Raw genomic sequence first — 20,234 nt, 5'->3', positions numbered from 1 at the left:
AGTTGACAATGCAGTCCGGCCAAAAAAGTATGTTGCAAATTTCGACACTAGATGGCGATTGGTATTGTTCACTCACGGCCGCTCCCGGCGAACAAATCTAATGTTGCTTAGTCTGGTTAGTTCGTTCTCTCTGTTCGATTTTCCTACTTCCTAGTGTTAGCATGGTGTTAGTAACCAAATTCAACATAATTTGATGCATATGGAAATCCTTAAGTGTAATGTGTCTAGAGTGATCGTTGTTATATCTCTCTGCATTCATATTGTGTCTGTTGTTGTCTCATCAGGTGATATTCATGGATCATTGTTGGCATTTCCAGTTTACAACAAGTTCCTGAGTACTTCATAGTAACCACAACTTCAGCTTCAATTAACATCACCTTAATAACCCAAAAATTGTCAATGAACGAAAAATAGGTAAGCATAACATTATCATTTTACTACCACATCGAACACATTAACAAGTTGTAGGACTATCTTGACATTGAGGATAACAAATTAGAAACGATATGATTTTATTCTTTCATTTGACAGATTCTTTCTAAATTCGAGTTATTTGTACTTCCAAAGCAATTGATCAAGTAGTGATATATACTGTCATATTGGCATTCTCAGCAAAAAGCATGCAGAAAACCTTGCAACAAAAACAAACAAAGGTAAAACTGTGCTGCTATTTTAGTTCTTGCCTAAATGTGTAAATGAAAACAGTTTGTGGCTATTTTCAGTGAAGAAGATGGCAACAACCAAGATTCTATTTTATTTGTTATTATCACAGATTATCTATTAAGTTATGATTATACAATAGAATTTTGAGAATTCGTTATGCTGACAGCACTTTCGATTATTTTTTTGTTTATTTAGATTTACAGACTGAATGAGAACCATCTGGTTTTCTCTCCAAAACTAAAAGGTCAGTAACACGGTCGACTAAGTTGTTTTTTTGTTTACCCGTTGGCTACCTTAAATTTCCCTCTTTGACTTCAGGCTCGCTCTTGATTTGAGGTATTGCTTGGTGTCGCTACAATCTTCCTGAAATTTTGGGTAATTAAAGTAACATCCATTCTCATTTCATGTTAATCTTGTGCCGTTCATTGAACCTGACGAGAGATTAGCGACGACTGACTGACGTGCTGTCATTCAGCAATGCTGTTCACTTGCCTGCCGTCCTCTTTCGTGCTCCGAGGAATGGGGGAGTTGAGCCTTCTGCCTGCTCCAGCTACGCAGCCAGCATCATTCGACACAGCACGGAATTTTCATCTTCAGATTGTTTGGCCGTTGTTTGATGTGTGATGGTGTTTCCTTGAGGACGACGAGATGGTGAATTTGGGGACGAGAATATTACGTGAGTATCTAGTTTTTTTTTAGTCAGTTATTTGTTTTCTTGAGTATTTGAGTGTCGATGAGATAAAGCAGGGACATTTTTGTTTAAAGCATTTCTTCTTTTTAACATTAGATGGCTATAGCATGGCCTAAGATTGTTTTTCAGCTATCAGAAGCAAAAGCTTCAGTTACTGTTATTTTGCACATTTCTATATATATTTGTCGGAGTTAATGTAAGAAAATTTGAGGTGATTTTTTACCCTTAGGATTCTAGCAACAAAGCTCACTTGTTAGATTTTTTATAATGTGCTTTTCGTTTACTTCCGGTTTCTAAATCAGTTAATGCTATCACTTACTTACTTCCGGTCTACTTCCACAAATTTGCATTGAACTACAGCAAGTGAGCTTTATTCTATGTACATTTCTTAAGGTGTCTAATAGGTTTAAGCTAATTAAAGTGCGCAGTTCAAGTTTTGTTAGTATTTTAAAGTATTGATCTTCCCTTAAAGTCCATCTAATGTTTAAGAGACGATTTCGAGTGTATACTAATAACTGTTTAATTATTCTTTTAGATCTAGACGTCAAGCACATTGATGACACAAATCATAAACAAGATGACTTATTTTTCTTTTATTTACAGGTTCTGAACTACAGGTATCTAAATTTGCATGACAGACTTTATGAGAAGTCATGTTCTTGGCTGCTACCCTTTTCACTTCCTTAAAGGGGCCTTCTTGATTTGAGGTATTGCTTTCTGTCGCAATCTTATTTAAAATTACTGTCATCCAAATAAATTGTTCATTCTGCTTACAGGGTAACTCCTTCGCTGCTTATCATGGACTTCATCCATTGGTGAAAACTGACGAGAGACCGCCGTAATTCAAGACTGATTAGTTGTGTAGATGTTGGATAAATTGAAAGTGCATATCTGGGCTCCCTTCTTTTCTGTGGCCCCGTTTCCCTAACTAACCACTAACCAACGCCCGCCGGTGGTCACTCACCCGCTGTGAAACCAGGAGGAGGGGAGGGCTCTGGTCGAACGGGGACTTGGAAGGCGCATGATCCGTCGAAAAATTTTAGAGGGTCATGAGTCTAACCCGGAAGCCTAGTATGACTAATCGCTCCCCAGTAAAACTTGCCTCGCACTCTTCTCTCTTCTTCCATTTCCAGGTAATCTCCCTGGATCTACGCCGACACTGCATGTGCGAGTTTTAGCAAGTAATCCGCCACCCAATTTAACAAAAAGTGATAGTTTGTTTTCACGGAAATTGCGTCAGACGGTTACAAAATTTCTAATTCAACAATCTTATGTAGAAATTTGCATCTAGTCTACTGGTGCAAATTGCGATTCTTTAAGCTTGATTAATTTAGGTGATGTGTTAAAAGCAATTGTGACTAGCTAAACAATTGAACTAATCCACTTTTTCTGAATATTTTGGTTTTAGATCACTTTGTTGTTTTTAGACTTTCTTGTGATCTATCTTCAAATTTTCTGAAAAAGCGAATTAGTTAAATTTATTGGCTACTCAAAATTTTTTTACACATCTCCTAAATAATCATGCTTAAAGAATCGCAATTTGCACCAGTAGACTAGATGCAAATTTCTACATGAGATTGTTGAACTAGAAATTTTTTAACCGTCTAACGCAATTTTCGTGAAAACAAACTATCACTTTTTGTCAAATTGGGTGGCGGATTACTTGCTAAAAAGCCTCGCACAAAAAAAAATTGATTTGAACCGGACGCTCTGTTTAATGAATTGTTTATTTTATGTACGTTCCAGAATATAAATGGGATTTACATGTTATGTAAATAGTTTATTTATTTATAGATAATATATACAGATTACAAACGTTTATGGGGAAATGGGGGATAGATGTTGGTGGATGTCATGGAATTTGAGGAATAGATGTGAATTTATAGGTGGGTATATGGATGTGATTAACAAAGGATTTTATTACTAGCTCATTAAAACAAACCACAACTTTTAGTTAATGAAAATAAAAATACCCCCTACCCAATCTCCTCGTTGATTTCCCAATCGCGAAGGCATGTTTATTATTTGTTCAACGTAAAAATTCCCCGTGTTACTATTTGTTTTTTTCATTCTCAGCATATAAACGGTTAACTTCATAAACGCAAATAGCAATTAGATAAAAAATACTGGATGTAACTTCTGTAGCACAACACCAGCGATTCAACACCAAGGAACTGTTTCTGTTCCTTTTCAACATATAAACAGTTAACTGTATAGACACAAATAACAATTAAAACTGGATGTAACTTTTCTGCACAACACCAGCAGTCCAACACCAAGGAACAGCAACAGTTTAACTCGATGCAAAAAATCTTTCACCAGTATAGGCTGCAACAGCAGGCCATATTGGACAGCAACATCACTGCTACGTAAACATAAACCTATGACCAAAATGAAATTAATGTTTGCATCAATGGGAATTTTGTATAAAATAAAAACAAATACATCACTTCAAATGGAGTTAACCCATATATTCTATGGCAATATTATCTGAATGTAAGCAATTATAGTAGTCCAAGCATGATACTTCCCAAGTTAGAACTTATAATCTTTATCAAATTACCATTTCAAGAAGGTTTCTTGCAGTTCTACTAGATGTCTAACATTTTGGCAACCAAAATGCAGCATGATCCAGCGTCAACCAGATATGGCTGATCCCATAAGACTTGAAGCATGGAACTCCCCCACACTCCAGGACAACATCAGCACCAAAGACTGCATGCAACAGCTCAGTTTATTCACAACTTTTACTGTTTGACTGCAACCAATCCATGTGCACATTAGACTGCAACAAAGAACTGCAGACTTCACCTCACCTGGCTATTGAAAAACAAAATAAAGTTACTATCAAGGAACATAATCTCATGTGATGTAACAAAAGGACAGAAGTATGAAATTAAACTATACAATCTCTCAGAATTACCTTGATAAATCTTACAAAGGAATTTGTAGTTGTCAAGTTTTCCAATTTAAAAATAACAAATGCAAACCACATTTCCATAATGGTTTTAACTCACAATTGCAACAGAGAAGCAAAGGGGTCTATTCTCAAGTAATTAAATTAACTAAATCGGTAGCGATCTGAAACTATAATTACTTCAATTGTTCTGAAAGTGTTCCGCATGTGACGAAACGAGCAAGAGACATTTTGGGAAAATGGATAACAGTTTTAACACCCACGAAATATGTCAGGAAAAAACTATGGAAAAAACACACACAGAAGTAACTGTACCTTTCTGCTCAGTGTCTTTAAAAGAAATGGCAGATTTATTTTCGTCACTCACGAACTCATTCGCGCCATCTAGCGGACATAGTTTTATCCACCTAGTGACAGCCATCAGGCAAGGTAGGAGGCCTATGGCGACCGTAGAATCCCAAAGACAGAAGAACTCCACCGACAATAGAACCCCAATATTTTAAATAATTTTTAAAATTTTTTTGTATGCGACAGTAGAACTCCAGCGACAGTAGAACCCTAGAACTCCAAAGTCCAAAGACACGCAAGCAAACTCAAGTCGTGCAGCACAATAAAAATGTCTGGCATCGTCTGTTTCCATGACTGACAATCGAGTTCGACAACTTCAAAACATACAATATTTTGAGTGTTACTGCTTTGTGAAACCCCCTTATTTTAGTACGTTCTGGGGTGCTTTATCCATTTTTTACTTAAGTTAGAATATAAGGTGGAATTCTCTATAGCTTTTTTTTCATTCTTTACCGTTCAAAATTGTAAACGATCGAAATGCACTTAATACGGATAGTCTAGAAAAGTAGAAACATTGTGTTGAGAACTTCTTTCTAAAACACCCTAAAATTGAAATGCAACTCTTCACATGGGTATACTTTAATGTTACATGTATAACTTTTCATACATTATAAAAATTTTCATTTGTTTAGGGAACTAATAGCCATGGGCAACTAGGACAAGGATTTGAATCAGAGCTCTTATCTGTTCCAACAGCAGCTCACATTCCGGAGGAACTTCAACAATCCATAGCTTATAATTGTCAAATAGCTGGAGGAGGCAACCATTCTATTGTCACTAGCAATGGTAGAGTTTGGGCTGCTGGACTAGACAATTCAGGGCAAATATGTTCTACTGAGAAAAAATCTGCCAGCGTCTTTTCTGAAATTCATGCCCTGGCTGGCTGTAATGTTACTTCTGTTGCATGTGGTTGGGACTTCACTTTATTTCTTGCATCCAATGGAAACCTTTATGGATGTGGCTCAAACACGTTTCATCAATTAGGAATTACAAATAAAGTATGAAACAACACTTATTCATTATTGGTTAAAAGTTTCACCACTGTTAACTCTCTTTAATTTAAAAAAATGTTAGGTAGTGAATGGATTAATAAATTTACATAGTTTAGACCATGAACCATTTGTTCAAGTCTCTGCTGGCTTAAGACATGCAGCAGCTGTAACAAACACAGGCTGTTTACAAATATGGGGGATTGAGAAGTATGTTAAGCAGCTTACAGGTCCTTATCATATTATTTACTTGATTATTTATGGAAAATGTGCTAAAAGTTTTATTTTGTTCCTCCAGATGTTACCGGTGTAGTTAAAGCTTCTTGCGGACAACGACACATTGTGGCCTTAACTACTAAAAATAAGCTACTAGCCTGGGGAGGAAATAATCATGGGCAATGTGGTCAAAGCAGTACAACTACAAAACATATCAAAGAGCCATTGAGTATTGAATGGGACGAGAGCAATGGAAGAATAGAAAACGTCGTTTCTGGTTGGACTCACTCTTTGGTACTCACCGGTATTATACATTGCTTAAAATTTAGTTTTTCTTTTGATTGATTAGTCACATTTCTTTGGTAGATCGCCAACACGTATATTCGTGGGGGAGAAATACCTATGGCCAACTAGGCAGAGCGTCGTATGATAATTCATTTCTCCCAAAAAGAATTCCTGAGTTGGAGGGGATCACGTTGATTGCTGCTGGTAATTCAGTTGGAAAGGATCGTAATTTTTAATAATATGGAACGGTATTGTCAAAATAGGTTCTGAGCATTCGATGGCTCTCGATAAATTCGGCCAGCTGTGGACGTGGGGATGGAACGAGCATGGGAGTCTTGGAAACGGAAACACCGAAAACCAATTCCGTCCTGTGAACATCAGCCATTACTTTCCCGGTAGAATCCAATCTATTGGCACTGGCGCTGGTCATTCTTTTGCGATTGTTGAATAAAGCATCGGTCATTTGTGGCAAAAATTAATACAATTTGACCATCTTGAAATGGTGTATTCCAATCAATATCGAAATTATAGATGTTACATTTAAAGTATTATAATAATAAGTATTTTTTCTCTATAGTGCCGTTTTCCCATTTGATGTTTACACTGCAGAAAAGAAATTATTAAAGTATAATTATTCTCCCTGCATTGAAATTGTTTTTTGTGAAATTTAGTTTGAAAACTTACGAGAAACATCCCATCGTTGGCAAGTAGCGCGGTAGCCAGCGATCAAGCTTTCCAAATGACGTTGGAAAGCAGGTTCAGATTTCTTGGCCTTCAAAGCAGACATGAGGCACAGATCGTGATAAGGAGCAGGAGAAACGATCTTGAAGCAGGAACTGATCAACCAAAAAATAAGAATTTAAAATTTTCAGTTGAGTAGTCTTTAATATGTTATCATACCTCAGATCGGAATCCTTGTCGTCGAAGAGATTGTCACAAACGTTAGAATCAACTCCGGAAGTCGACATCGACTGCAACAGAACATGACGAGAGTCGGTGACGGTTTGAACGTTGTCCTTGCAGCTCTTGTTGATTTTCCAGCTATTGACGAAGCTTATCATATCTTTGCTGATCTGTTGATTTAGAAAGAAAATGTATAAATTATTCGATAAGTAATTGAGTAGAGAAAATATGATTTTTACCTTTCCGTTGGGCTCGCTCATATCATCAGAGTGTTCATTACTAAAAGTGCCCCAAAGACCCATAGTACGGCCGGCATAGAAGGGACTCAGCTCAAAAGTGCAAGCATCTTTAACAACGTTGCAGCGAAGAATGGCACCTGAATGGCGTCTGACGGTTACAATGTTTTCTTCGCGTTCGACAGTGATGGTTTTAAGTTTAAGTTTGGCGGGCAGAGCGACGGCAAGAAGCTTGTTGTTGACAAAGACTTGCTCATCCTTGATCTCAATTTGGTCGGCTCCATCGGTGAAAATGATTGATTTCTTGATACGATCGCCAGTAGGTTGCTCAAAGTTGATGGCTACAGCGAAGTCCTGATTGAGGAAGTCGCGGGCAAGCAAGTATTGGCAGCTGCCGCCGCTCAAATCGAATGATTTTTTATCGAAGGTGATGACACCCTTGGAACCAATCAACGAAGCATATCCTAAATTAAATACAAAATTAGTACAATCAAAAAACGAAAATGATGATTATTATTAATAAACTAAACGTACCATTCAGACGAGTAGAAGCCAAAGCCGGGTGGTATTTAGCGCGCATTTCGCGGTACATGGATCTCAACGAAGAAGAGATGACCAATCCCTTGAGGGGGGAGGATTCCATATCATAAACCCTGAGCAGATCGCGTAGGCTGTTAACCTTGCGACTCAGAGGCAGCTGAAAATTAAGGTATTAAGATATAATAATTGAGAATTTCCAATCAATGGTAAAACAAATTTTACCTGGTAACTGATTTCTCCGTTTTTCACGTCGTAGACGACAACCTCTCCGATCATTGAAGTCCAAAGGCTTCCCTTGTCGCCAATGGAAGACTCTGCGGCTTGGCTGATATTTTTGGTGAGCTGGCTAGTCCTTTTCAAGTAGAAGCGAATCTATGTTCGAATCAAAACATATTGCCGTTATTAAACCACGTCTTTCCTTTAATGATGCGAAATATAATACCTTGCTGATGGGAACTTTGCCGTAGCGGTAGGCGGTGCGAGTGGTTTCGGGGTATGCCTTGACAATTTCATTCAGGAAATCTTCGGAGGGCAGGAGAACAGTTTCGTCCAAAAAGCTGGCAACTCTCTCGCGGATGATGTCCATGTTGGCATTCTAAAAATTTACAAATTTTTCTTGAAACTCAGTAAAAAATCAGACTGTCATAGAGTGTTACAGAGATGGCCTCCTTCCAAATGGCAAGGACGTTGCGATCGCCAATCTTCAGTGACTCAACCCATGAAATCAGCTTGCGGAAGCGTTCGTCGATGCTAAGCTTGAACTTGGCAACGTATTGGCGGATTTCCTCAGACTTGATTTCGTAGTAATCTAGTAGTCAACGTTGGGTTAATTTAAATGTAAAACTGATTAATAAATTTTTATATTTTTACTCTTCATTGCAGAGAGAATGCCTTTCTCCTGACCGTATTGGATCTTCCACTGCTCGATATAGCGAATAAGGTCTTCCAACAGCTGAGAAGCGTTCTTTCTGGCAGTCTTGATGTGTTCGGCGAGACGTTCGCCAATAGTTTCAATAACGTTCTCAATGGCTTTCTGGGCAGCTTCGACCATTTCGCTCTTATCTCCCCATTGTTCCAGAACAGCTTCGAGACGCTCACTGATTTTCTGGACAAAAGAGTTGATCATCACCATCAGGTCAACAACGGATTTCAGGCTTTCGTCTGATTCGACTTCTCCCTTCAATTGGTTCCACTGCTTGGAGTAATCGACGGACATCTTCTCGTAAATGTTCTTGAAGTTTCCGAAAGAGCGCCACTTAAGCATGAAAGTGTTCAATTCAGGAGTCAATGAAGTACGGATGCTTCTGACTTCGCTAACGATGGCTTCGGAACGAGCACGAACGGTGGTGAGGAGTGCGCGAAGATCTTCGATTTTCCAGGTAATACGTTCAGTCAACAAGTTTGAGGTGTTCAAGGTGACGTAGACGGCAGCAAGCTCTTTTCTCTGGACGTTCAGCTGGCGGATCAAGGCGAGTTCGAAACGGCGATCGTCCATAAGACCTCCAGCGAGCTGATGGTAGTTTTCAGGCGATCCCTTGCTGAAGACACGGATGTCAACATGGGGAGAAGTGTTCATGTCCAAGATGTAGACAGTGGGTGACAGTCCAAAGATGCGGGTAGAGGCGGACAACTGCAGGCGCTTGTAATTGACAATGTCATCAACACTCATACGGGCTTCCACGGTCATCTGCTTGGCAGGGCTGCCGAGAGTCAAGAAAGCCGAGCTTTCAGAAGCATCGGCGCGAACGAAAAGTTCCTTCTCGATGCGCTCCTTTTCTTTCAGTTTCAAGTTAGCTCCAGCCAATAGGACATTTTCGGCAGTTCTTCCTCCGAAAACGGTGAGCAGAGCGGACAATTGGGCTCCAACGCTGCGCAATTCCATTTCAACAGTGATGTTGCGACCATTTTTGTCAGCCAGGGTGTTCTTGACGTAAGTTTCGAAGACCCAGCGTTGGTGTTTAGGATCCATAACGTCGGCATCGAGCTTGAAGTGGACGAGGTCACGACCGCTTTTCACTGATGGGAGCTTGTGGAATTCAATTTTGTATTCGAGTTCACGGGACAGCATGGGGTGCTTGATGGTAGTGGTAGTCGAGTATCCCTCCATATCGCCCATCTTGTTGGATTCAGCGGTGGTAGTGACGACTAGCTTGCGCTCAGGGGATTTGGATTTATCCAACCAGACGGTAAGGATGAACTGACTCTTAACCTGGCGACCGCTACCTCTAACAATCTCGAGAGCAGCTCCAGTGATGCGCTTGGGAGTGTAAATTTCCAAACCCAATTCGCTGTCCTTCTTGTACACTTTGTAACCAACTAGACGGTTCTTGGTCTCATCAAACAACACCTGAAACCAAAAGAATATTTTTTCATTGTAAAATTGGTCTGTAAAAAAAAAGTAATCAAGATTGAATCACCTCAAAAGTGTGTTCGAATTTGGTGGCGCTGGACGAGAGCTTCACGCGCATGCCGCGAACCTCTTCGACACCACTTTTCTTGGTCTTCAACAAAGCGTAGATCTCCTTAGCGACGATAGTCCTGCTTCCGGAGTTCTTGAAGCCGAAAGATCCTTCGTAGCATTGATTGCTTGAAGCGCAGAGGACGAGGGATCCACTCTTCTCTTTGGTTGTCAATCGGAGGTGGCTGTTCACCTTGTTCAGGACGAATTCGTCGGCGGTCACATCGATTTCCATTTTGTACAGGATACCTTTATCGTCAGCGCTGTCGATCTTTTTGCTTTCAATCAAGTACTTGACTGATCCGGAGAATGGAGATTCGGGGGTAGAAACTTGAGCGCTACCGGTAATCTGGACACCAGTGCTGTCTTGTTTGTATCCGTAAACGGATTTGATGCTAGCAACGGTGGATGATTTCCTCACGACGGTGAATTCAATGACGCGCTGGTTGTTTTCCATCTTGTTGGCTCCCTTCAGTTCAAAGTTGTTGATACCGAGTTCAGGACTGTGGATCTGCATCTGAACTTCAAAGTTACCGCTGTTGATGAATTTGGTGGTGCCTGACACGGTGAAAGTACCTGAAACATATCGTGAAATCAAGCAATTATTACCAGATCTATTGATGAAAATGGGAAAAAGAAAGTACCAGTTCCCCAATCGATGCGGTTTTCCACGGTGTAAAGAGAAGGCTGAGATCCAACACGGATAAGGACACGCAGAGGGTTGTAGTTGGGCAGGGTCACAGTGACATCAACTTCGCGTTGAGCAGGGTTCAGGTTGATTCTGCCGTTCAATTTGGCTTTATCTTCCGAAAGTCCGGCGACAATGTCGATTTCATAGATTTGGCTATCTTCGAGTGAGCGGACATCAAAAGACAATTCGCTGCTTTCCAAGGACTTGATGGGAGTAGCGGTGGTCAACTTGAAACGCACCTGACCGGGACGACGTTCCATTTCGTATTCGACACGGGCTTCCTGAGCTTGGCGTTGGCTTGGGGAACTCCACATGACAACCAAAGAACCTTCGCTGCGAGGATTGGTAGGCTCGAAACGGCCGCTAAGGATAACACCCTGGCGGCGGGCGACTTCGAAGGGAGTCTCCAACATCAAGCTCAAATCGGCAGTTGATGGTGAAAGCTTCATCTTGGCGTCGAGGGTGATGGATTGGGATGACTTGTATTCGATGGAAAGTTTCTCGCTGATCTGTAAATACCCAAGAGGTCAATTTCAATTACCAAATAAAAATAAACATACAAAGATGCTCGTCTTACATCAAAGTTTGAGATGGAAGTAATGTCATAGGAAGAGACCAAAGCAATCTTGGATTGTTGCCAGGTAGTCTTGGGGGCTTTAACTTCGATGAAGCCATCAACGTTCACTTTGCCATTTTGATTACTCCTCTTACCGGCCGAATCAACAGTGACAAGCATGGGGCCACGCTGGTACTTGGTACCAACACGGAAGGAATCCTTGGTTACTTCGACGGTAATGGAGCTATCGATGTTTTGGCCCCACTTGGGTGCGATGAGCAAGCTCTGTTTAAGGTATTAAAAGTGATATAATAACACTAACTCAAATAGTACTGCTCTTATTGCTACCTTGAATTCAACATTGCGTTTGTCAGATCTAACCATACGCTTGCTGTCCAATCTCCACTTGATATCCTCAATACCAGTGCCCTTGATGGAGACGTCGGTGTTAGCGTTGTAAGTGTACATGTTGCGGTCCCAGTCGTTGACATTGTTGCCCAAGTTAATCTGGTATGTGTTACCAGTAGAGGTTTGGGTTTCAACTTCCAAGCGGTTGCTGAAAGTTCTAGCTTGGTAAACGTTAGACAGGTTCATGGTCATCGACATCTTCTTAGTAGTCGGCAACTGGAGTTCCATACGAACGGTGTGGTCACCGTTAGTGAAATCAGCGCTTCCCAATTTGCCGTTGAAACCCAAGGAGTAGACACGGCTTTCAACGTTGGCGGTAGCCCTGGATTGGAAAAAAGTAAAAATTGATATAAAACGTGCTTTAAAAAAACGCGACAAGAAATGCAATATGGACGCACTTCAAATCAACCAAGCGTTGAGCCGATGACAGGGTGAAGGATCCTTCAACTCCGACTTGCTTGGTGGAATCTCTATCGGCGTCCCAGGCAACATTGAGAGAACCAGAGCTGGAATCTCCCAAGAATTTGTGTTGGCTGTTGATTTTAACGCGTCTCTGGAGGCGGATCAAGTTCATATCCAAATCCATTTTGGATTCGGCTCTGGACAGGCGGGCTTCCATTTTGGCATCCAAACGGTTGTTCCACAAGAAAGCCAGCTCAACGGCGGGCATCTTACGGGTGCGGAAGAAGAGTTTACCGTCGAGGACGAGTTGGGGCTGACCGGCCCATTCGACCTTGTTGGTGGTAGTCATCGAAGACATATCTCCGGTATACTGGAAGCTGTGGCTGACCCTATTTAAGTTATTGATATAGACCATCCATTTTAATTTACAATTTTGGGGGTTTTGTTATTCATTTTAGAAAAATTGAACATACTTAATGGGGCTGTTGAATCCACGGATGCGGACTTCAGAGTCCATGTTGGCTGACATGCCATTTTGATCTCTGATCAGAGAAGCTTTGCCGTTGAGTTCAATCTTGGTGCCGGGTTGGATTTCGAGAACGGGAGACACGGAGAAGCTGTTGCTGTCGATTTTCTTACCGGTGTCGACCAAGCTGAAGGTACGACCAGGATAAGCCAACTAAGAATGCAATTTAATAACGTAAATTAGGTTATTAAAACATTTTTAAATGTTAGAATAAATTTGTTGTTTAAATTATTTTACCTTGGCGGTGAGCTCGTAGAGGTTCTTGGGATCCTTGGGAGCGATAACCAAAGCCAATTCGCTGTCGACAACCTTGACATTGTCCATCTGGACTGACATCACTCCCTTGATGAGGCGTTGGTCAATCTTGACAGCCTGATCCAGTTTAAGGTTCAAGGCGTAACGAGGGTAGGTCACTGTAATACACCATAAGTATTAGATAGTCACTTCTTTTAACCTACTTTAACTGCTTACCTTCAAATTTGTTGTCAAAAACGAAATCTTTGGTGCCGAATCCCTTCATTTGGACTTGTTTGTTGATGTAAAGTCTGTTGGTCGAATGATCGACTTCCGGACCGTGCACCAAAACCAAAACGTTGCTCAACATCTATTACGCCAATCGTAAAGAATTTTAATACATTTGCATATTAAGTGACCAAAATTAATTAAATCAATTACCGTAGGTGAGGTGATAATGTCCCACTTGAGGTCGACGTTCATGGCGGGGAAGCGACTAGACTTGTACAAAACGTTAGTCTTGTAGGAGATAGACTTGTCTGACTGGGAAGCACTTTGGATGTGTCCGTTGAAGTTGACGGCGTTCATCTTCTGCTCGGTACCGTACTTCATGTTGAAGGCGGCAACGAGGTTCTTATCTTGGCGGCTGATTTCGGTGGACAAAAGAGCTTTGCCAATAGGAGTGGTCATTTCCAAGTTGTTCAACCAAACCTTCTGGGTGGTGGCGGTGAATTCACGACCAACAGTCACCTGGAAAGCCCATGGCATTTTGGCGTAGGGACCGCTAGGCTTGAGGCTCAACTCGACGGCTCGGCCAACTTCATGACCAAAACCTCCCTCCAAGATGATGGCACGGGCCTGTTGGGGCCAGCCGGCCTCGACGGTAGTGGCAAGCGAGTACTTGCGATCCTCACGGGTAACGGCAACATTGACTTTACCGTAATATTCGCGCTTCTCTTGAGTGAGAACCTTCAACAGCACTGACTTGACATCAGCTTCGTTGACCATTTCAGCCTCAACGGCCAAATTGCCCCATGGAGCTTTGGAGTCAACCTTGACGGTCATGGTAGGGGCAGAAGTCAACAATCCCTTGACGGAAACCTTACGGTTGGTCTTGGAGCCGGGAGTATCGAAAGTCATCAAGAAGGAAGTGGCTTTCGGTCCCTCTTGGCTGGTGGTGGCTGAGAGAATGTAACCCTTCATGGTAGGTTCGGTCTTCTCCAAGACAATGGCGAATGAGCCAGAGCCGCTCAGAGGAAAAGCAGGAGCGGGATCCTTGGAAGAGTCGGACAACGGGCGAGGAATAGAGACGGACGAAGAAGCGCACAAGCGCATACCAGTGATGGCGCTCATGCGATCAGAGCATCCACCGCGAGCGTAGCTGTAAATTGATTAATGGATTCATTACAAATGAGCAATAAATAAACATCGTGAAATAAAACTTACGTGGCTTCGTTGACAATCTTGACGGGTTTGTTGCGCTCAGCTTTGTCGGTAGTCTGCTGGACAAGCAAAATGGCGGACTTGAAGTCAATCAGAGTCATTTTAGTCTTGGGAAGGTCCAGCTTGACTTCAACGGTGGAGCCCTGTTGGACACGAGCGGTGAAATCTGCAGCCATTGAAGAGTGGATGGTAGCGGCCATCTTGATACCAGTCTTGGCGACGGCGATGTCAACAGTCATGGAGGCGGACAGCTCAGTCACGGCCAAGGGGTTCACCTTCAACTTGATGTTGGCGTTGAGGGGATCCTTGAGGAGTGCGGGCAGGTCCATCTGGCTCTCTAGGCCGAGACCAACAGTGCTGGTTCCATTGACGGCCAAGCGGAGAGGGAAACCGGCAACAGTGGGGAAAGTGGCGGCAGTGTCGAGGAACATCACTGAGCGGGCAACGTCAATTTCGACGCGCTTAGCTCCTTCAATCAGGTCACGGAAGGCGTTAGCGATACGAGACTGGATGCCCTCCATAAGTTCCAATTTGGACTGGCTGTTGCCGGATCCACGGTAAGCGAACATGCCAATCTCTGAGCCGAAGACGCGCAGGAAAGCGTCCAACTTGATGTTGGCGGGTTTGTCCTTCAAGTTAACGATCTAATCCCCAGAAATAGAATGCCATTGCAACAGTTAACTTCAATTCGAAATGAAGAAAAGACTAATTATTGTACCTTGTCCAAGTTGCTGAGCTCGTTGGTCTTGATATTAGCGCGCTTGGAACGGGTGGAGGAAGCCACACGGCTCCAAATGCCCTCACCAAACTGACTAACTGAGTCGCTGGTCTTCTCCAAAAGTCCGGAAACTCCTTCCTTGTCAACGACACCATCGGGACCCAAGTAAGCCTCCAAAAGGCGTTCCAAGTTCTCAGCGCGCATACCAACCTGGCGAACAGAAAAATATTTGGATTCATTTTCATATTTAAATATCTGCGTTGTCCTTACCTCGAAAAGATTGACGGATTGGCCGAAAAGGTCTAGGGTCAAGTTCATAGAAGCTGAACGAGGAATGAAGGATTTGGGAGCATAGATGATGTTGGTGTCGATATCCCATCCGGCGTTGTTAATGTTGCAAAAGTGCGAAACGGCCATGTTGCGAGAGAATTTGCGCAAATCAGCCGGGAAAGATTTGTCAAAGCTCAATTTCTTGACCAATTGACGAGTCCTCTCCTTGCCAGGATTAGGGTTCAACCTGATGTTTTGCAAGTGGCTGCTGATGTAGCTACCAACTAAAACAAAATAACATTGAAACGAAGAAATCATCGGCTAACGTAATACAACTAATCCTACCCTGGTTGACTTCTTCGGCATTCAAAACATTCTGAATGCGGAGGAGAGAGTGCGAGCAAGCGCAGCGCATAACGCCCTGGTAGGCGGCAATACGGATCTCAGCCTCTTCATTCTTATCTTCGAGGATGTTCAACAAGTTATCCTTCACCTAGGCAAATGTGTTTAGTATTAGTTTGACGTGTTTGAATAATTGCTCGTATTTTCTATTACCTGTTTCACGCAAGGACTGTTCCTGGAAGCCTCGATGGCGGCCAAACGAATGGTAGCGGGCAGCTTGGAATCCTTAGCGCAATCGGCAACGACAGTGCGGACTTCAGCAGCCATGACACCCAAGTTACCAAGAGCCTTCAGAACGGAGATGATTTTAACTTCTTCCTTGGCGTCAGCTCTGCACCTGTTGCCGAGCATTTTGCTCAACTTGGTAGAGAATTGAAGGACTTCGGGGCTGGTCTGGCATTGCTCGACGTTTTCGCTGCAGTAGCGACGGGCCAAGCCAGTCAAACCGAGGAGAGCAACGGGTGAGCTTGATGCAGTCTCGATCAAAGGCTGTTTTAGATTCGCCCAGAATTAGAAATATTACAGTTTCTGTTTACTATTTATGGAGCTTACCAGAACAGCCTTGATGGAATCGAGATCAACGAACTTGGCAAGGGGCATGGACAGGTACCAGCCAAGGGCTTGGCGAGCGCTCAACTTGTTCTCCTGTAAAATAAAAATTCGTGTTGATTAGGGAATTCTTGAACTGAGTTTTTGAAATACTGTGTTTTATTACCTTGAGGATATCGACCATCAAAGAGATGGAAGCGGTGTTTCCGGCTTGAGGAAGAGCATCCAAGAAAAGTTTCCTGAATTTTTAAAGAATCCATTAAAAACCAATTTCAGAAATCTGAAAATTAATCGAAAAATTACTCGGTCTTGGTAGATTCAGGGCAGATCTTCTTGCCACGCAGATTGTTGTAAGCGGTCTTGACATCCCTGACGGAGGCCTTGCGCAAAGAGTGAACCAACTCAGTGAAGAGTTGAGAGACAAACTTTGGTGGGGCATCACCGGCAAGTTGCTGGCAGATGTTGCGGACGACCAAGTTAACATCCTTGGCATCCTGGAATTCAAGCTGAACACCACGGGGATCCAAAATCAAGGTGCTGGAAACGCGGTTGCCTATTATAGAGAAAACTTGTAATGCAACAAACACGGAATGAATAGTTTAACTTGATGAAGTTTTACTTGACAGCTTAGCGGCAGCGCCGGCGTTGGTGGTAGAGACCAAAGAGACGGAAGACGTGACTTCGGTACGGGCACCTCCTTCCTCAGATGAGAGGGGACGGAAAAGATGAGACTCACGGCATTCGGTTTTTTCAATGACATTATCCTTGATTTGCATTTCGCAAATGGTGGTAGAGTTCATCAAGGGGATGGTCTGGATTTCCTATAAAGTGAATGAATTCGATGAGTCAAGATAAAGTCACTAAATTGATTATTTTAAACTTACGGCAGGAACATTGTAGGAGACGGTAGGGATAGATGATTGACGGTCAATACGGAAGCTGCACTGGTTGGGGATCTTGGTCTTGGTCACCTTGATCGAATTGCCAGTACCTTCAACGGTGTACTCGGTGGGGCAACGACCAATCACGTCACTCTGAAAAATAAAGATTGTGTTAATTACTTAATTGGAATGTGTAAGAAAATAAATAGTACTACATTACCTCAATGACGTGAGTTTCGGGGACTTCGAGGAACTGGGCGGTGTGTTGCAACATAGAGAGGACAGACCTCTTAATGTTGACCACCCAGACGGGATCTTCCTTATCAGGGCACAGCGAGTCAACCGTACCATCTTGCCAAGAGAAGGAAAGAGGTCTCTTCTCAAGTTCGATGGCTTCCACCTAATTGTAGGAATGAAAAGAATTTTTAAAAACTTTCCCTTTCAACCAAAAACTATTTGCAGTGATGAGCTAATTCAACATTATCAACACGTGGAAACAATTCCTCGGGGGTTTTGAACCTTTGGGAAAACAACCGAGTTTTAAAGAAGCTTGGTCATGAAAAACAACGAATGGAATGACTCTTGTGAATATGAGGTCAATCGCCCTTTTTGATTCATCATCATTGTGGAAATTAAGCTGCTGAACAAGTAACTAGACACAAGAAGATAGCACGCTGCTGACTAGAACTCCTTTCGTAACTTGATCCTGCTGAGCCAAATGATTTGCTCGATTTTATTTAAAACTTAACAAGTGAACCCCGGGATTGACCTGATTAAACTGCTATTCTGCAAAGGAGATGATATTATGCTGACCAATATCAAAACACCGTCTGTAAAACGAAATCCATCCGGTGCTACAATCACTAACGGCTCTGTCAAAACCATAAAAATCTAACCGGACATTGAGATCGTTTGTTGATCCTTGATTATCATTTTAATTATATTATTTACGAAGACTGATATTTGACTACGACTGTTATGCAAGAATATAGTGGCCTCTTCAATTAAAAAAGTTTCATAAGAAGAAAATAATGCCGTAACGACAATAACAACACCAACCTTCTCGTCCAAGCCGCTTATGGTGGCTTGTCGGAGCTGGAGAACGGCGTCGCAGGAATCACGGAAAGTGACAAGAGCCTGGCCTTTGACTTCAAGGACAGCTTCATCATCTGAAGTTCCCATCATCCAGGTCTTGCTTCTTGCTTGGAAGTTGTAAGTGTAGGTCTGGCCAGCGGCATAACGGAATTTTGGATTCAATGCTATTTCACAGGAGACCAAAAAGTTGATTATATAACTTAACAAAAGTTCTAATATTTAACATGAATACAGTTTGTAGAGAAATATAAATTTACTAACATCCTTTTAGACCAGGAAGAGATATCGTTTATATATTGTGTCTAGAAGCTAGATGAACTACCATTACGTAAGATTTAAAAAAAAAATCATATCGCATTTCTATCCAAGAAGAGTAAGTCATTTTTAACTGTGAGGAAATCTAACTCCCAAATCTAACTCCCAATTAAATGATATCTCTCAAGGCCTACGCCAATGTCGTCGGGTGTGGCCGTCTATTATTTCAGCATGAATTTTGAAACTTGTTGATCGTAACCAGACACTACATGTATTGCCAAATGAGTGAGAGAAGCGCACCAACTCTCGCTACTGTCTCCAAGCAAAGTTGACCTTCGCCTCACGCTGGCTTACGACCTATTTGACCCATTCGGCTGGAATGACGACTCACGTTACGCAAAAAGCAAATTCGGCTGATAAAGACTTGGTCTGTGTGTCTGCAGAGTTTGACGTCGTATCACTAGATTCAAGCCGATAAAGACATTTGAACTGTCGCGACGTCTAATTTCACTACATATAATCAACCTTGAAACCACTTGGCTAACAAAATGTCAAATCCAGAACGCACATTCTGTAGCATTTAATATTATTTTTTAAATTAACTTGTGGCGCCTGCACCGGAAGTCTAGATGGATAAGGAGAAGGGGGGGGGGCACAGACATATCTCCTACCTCTTATGATACCCAGACCCACAAATATTGAAAATTTACGTAATGGAAGAATGAATTATCTCTAGTGTGAAATTATATGTTGTTTTAAAAGGGAGATAAAAGAACGTAAGTCTCATAAGCTTTGAATCTTTATGATATGCACACGTGCCTAGAAAAGCCCATCACTAACAGATTTATTACATCCCCTTTAAGTTGGTAAAATTTTGCAGTGATTTTTAAAATGCTCAATGCGCAATTTTGTTGAAGTGCTAAAAGTTAATTTCCAAGTCAAATTTCAAACCTCTCCAACAACTATAACCTAATTGAATTCGAAACTAATTTACAATTGAAAGTAAATCTTGGGCCAGTAAAAATCAACGCTTGATTGATCTAGACCTATACTTTGGATTAATTCAAATTTTCCTGACGAAGAACACTACACAACTTTACTGAAAACGGACCGTTTAAAATCAACTTAATTCAGACCCCACAATGATTTTAGTTACTTGGTACTTACGTGATCGGCATTCCGTAGCGCAAGAGTTTTGTAGAATGGGTCCTGTGAATCCGGATGAGTCAAGAACATGAAAGAAACAATGAAAAAAAGATCTTTTAGTTAAATGAATTGAGTTTAATGCGAATAAAAGCGGAGCGCTAAAGCCCGATTTCGCGACTAATAGAATGCGACAAACCTGCAAGGACACATGGGACGAGGAGGAGCAAGGCCCACATTGAGCTCGTCTTTCCCATGTTGGTTTCGTACGAGAGACGCACCAACGATAGACAAGGAGTCACTTGGAGTCAGTCCCTTTTTATAAGAAAGACTGCTCTATCGACACACCTCAGGGCTTTATCGAAGAGCTTGACTTTCAATGTAGCTAAGTTGTTTTCATCACTGGTGGGTTGGT

At 42.0% G+C, this 20,234-nt stretch overlaps 2 protein-coding genes and 2 long non-coding RNA genes across 5 annotated transcripts; 2 read left to right on the top strand and 2 right to left on the bottom strand.

Annotated features, from left to right (window-relative positions):
- Positions 1 to 137: 137 nt before the first annotated feature.
- On the top strand, positions 138 to 2,267 carry LOC124340691. 2 transcript variants are annotated; one of them, XR_006918170.1, is made up of 6 exons: positions 138 to 215; positions 285 to 414; positions 532 to 653; positions 859 to 1,339; positions 1,958 to 2,061; positions 2,131 to 2,267. It is a non-coding gene; the product is annotated as an uncharacterized LOC124340691 (long non-coding RNA). The 2 variants fall into 2 exon arrangements; XR_006918169.1 differs by lacking the exon at positions 138 to 215 and having other exon boundaries at positions 227 to 414.
- Positions 2,268 to 3,253: 986 nt separating this feature from the next.
- On the bottom strand, positions 3,254 to 4,603 carry LOC124340685. The gene is made up of 3 exons (XR_006918159.1): positions 4,452 to 4,603; positions 3,918 to 4,174; positions 3,254 to 3,735 (listed from the first exon to the last, which is right to left on the bottom strand). It is a non-coding gene; the product is annotated as an uncharacterized LOC124340685 (long non-coding RNA).
- A 223-nt stretch (positions 4,604 to 4,826) lies between these two features.
- Positions 4,827 to 6,712, top strand: LOC124340660 (secretion-regulating guanine nucleotide exchange factor-like). The gene is made up of 6 exons (XM_046793274.1): positions 4,827 to 5,191; positions 5,252 to 5,617; positions 5,694 to 5,838; positions 5,907 to 6,128; positions 6,191 to 6,313; positions 6,373 to 6,712. Exons 1-6 carry the CDS (start codon positions 5,174 to 5,176, stop codon positions 6,558 to 6,560), a joined length of 1,062 nt encoding a protein of 353 aa, XP_046649230.1. The 5' UTR covers positions 4,827 to 5,173; the 3' UTR covers positions 6,561 to 6,712.
- On the bottom strand, positions 6,600 to 20,179 carry LOC124340623 (apolipophorins-like). Its single transcript, XM_046793187.1, has 32 exons — positions 20,019 to 20,179; positions 19,844 to 19,885; positions 18,386 to 18,585; positions 17,547 to 17,726; positions 17,330 to 17,479; positions 17,065 to 17,266; positions 16,749 to 16,998; positions 16,612 to 16,684; positions 16,449 to 16,541; positions 16,050 to 16,385; positions 15,840 to 15,987; positions 15,495 to 15,778; positions 15,225 to 15,434; positions 14,510 to 15,150; positions 13,505 to 14,444; positions 13,301 to 13,433; positions 13,067 to 13,242; positions 12,777 to 12,982; positions 12,300 to 12,692; positions 11,842 to 12,223; positions 11,515 to 11,778; positions 10,891 to 11,446; positions 10,206 to 10,822; positions 8,659 to 10,135; positions 8,445 to 8,596; positions 8,231 to 8,383; positions 8,011 to 8,160; positions 7,783 to 7,945; positions 7,252 to 7,712; positions 7,010 to 7,182; positions 6,794 to 6,945; positions 6,600 to 6,712 (listed from the first exon to the last, which is right to left on the bottom strand). Exons 1-32 carry the CDS (start codon positions 20,074 to 20,076, stop codon positions 6,708 to 6,710), a joined length of 9,420 nt encoding a protein of 3,139 aa, XP_046649143.1. The 5' UTR covers positions 20,077 to 20,179; the 3' UTR covers positions 6,600 to 6,707.
- Positions 20,180 to 20,234: the final 55 nt, after the last annotated feature.

Source organism: Daphnia pulicaria, chromosome 5, assembly GCF_021234035.1.
Source record: "Daphnia pulicaria isolate SC F1-1A chromosome 5, SC_F0-13Bv2, whole genome shotgun sequence".
Taxonomy (NCBI): domain Eukaryota; kingdom Metazoa; phylum Arthropoda; class Branchiopoda; order Diplostraca; family Daphniidae; genus Daphnia; species Daphnia pulicaria.
This window is presented reverse-complemented; position numbering and strand designations above follow the sequence as displayed.

Excerpts from the sequence above, each read along its gene's own strand:
- LOC124340660 (XM_046793274.1), top strand. Across the intron at positions 5,839-5,906 it reads GTATGTTAAGCAGCTTACAG|ATGTTACCGGTGTAGTTAAA; the intron begins GTCCTTATCATA and ends TTGTTCCTCCAG. Across the intron at positions 6,129-6,190 it reads TCACTCTTTGGTACTCACCG|ATCGCCAACACGTATATTCG; the intron begins GTATTATACATT and ends TTTCTTTGGTAG.
- LOC124340623 (XM_046793187.1), bottom strand. The coding sequence starts at position 20,076 with ATGGGAAAGACGAGCTCAATGTGGGCCTTGCTCCTCCTCGTCCCATGT. Across the intron at positions 17,480-17,546 it reads CCGAAACTCACGTCATTGAG|AGTGACGTGATTGGTCGTTG; the intron begins GTAATGTAGTAC and ends TTTATTTTTCAG. Across the intron at positions 8,384-8,444 it reads TTTGGAAGGAGGCCATCTCT|AATGCCAACATGGACATCAT; the intron begins GTAACACTCTAT and ends GTAAATTTTTAG.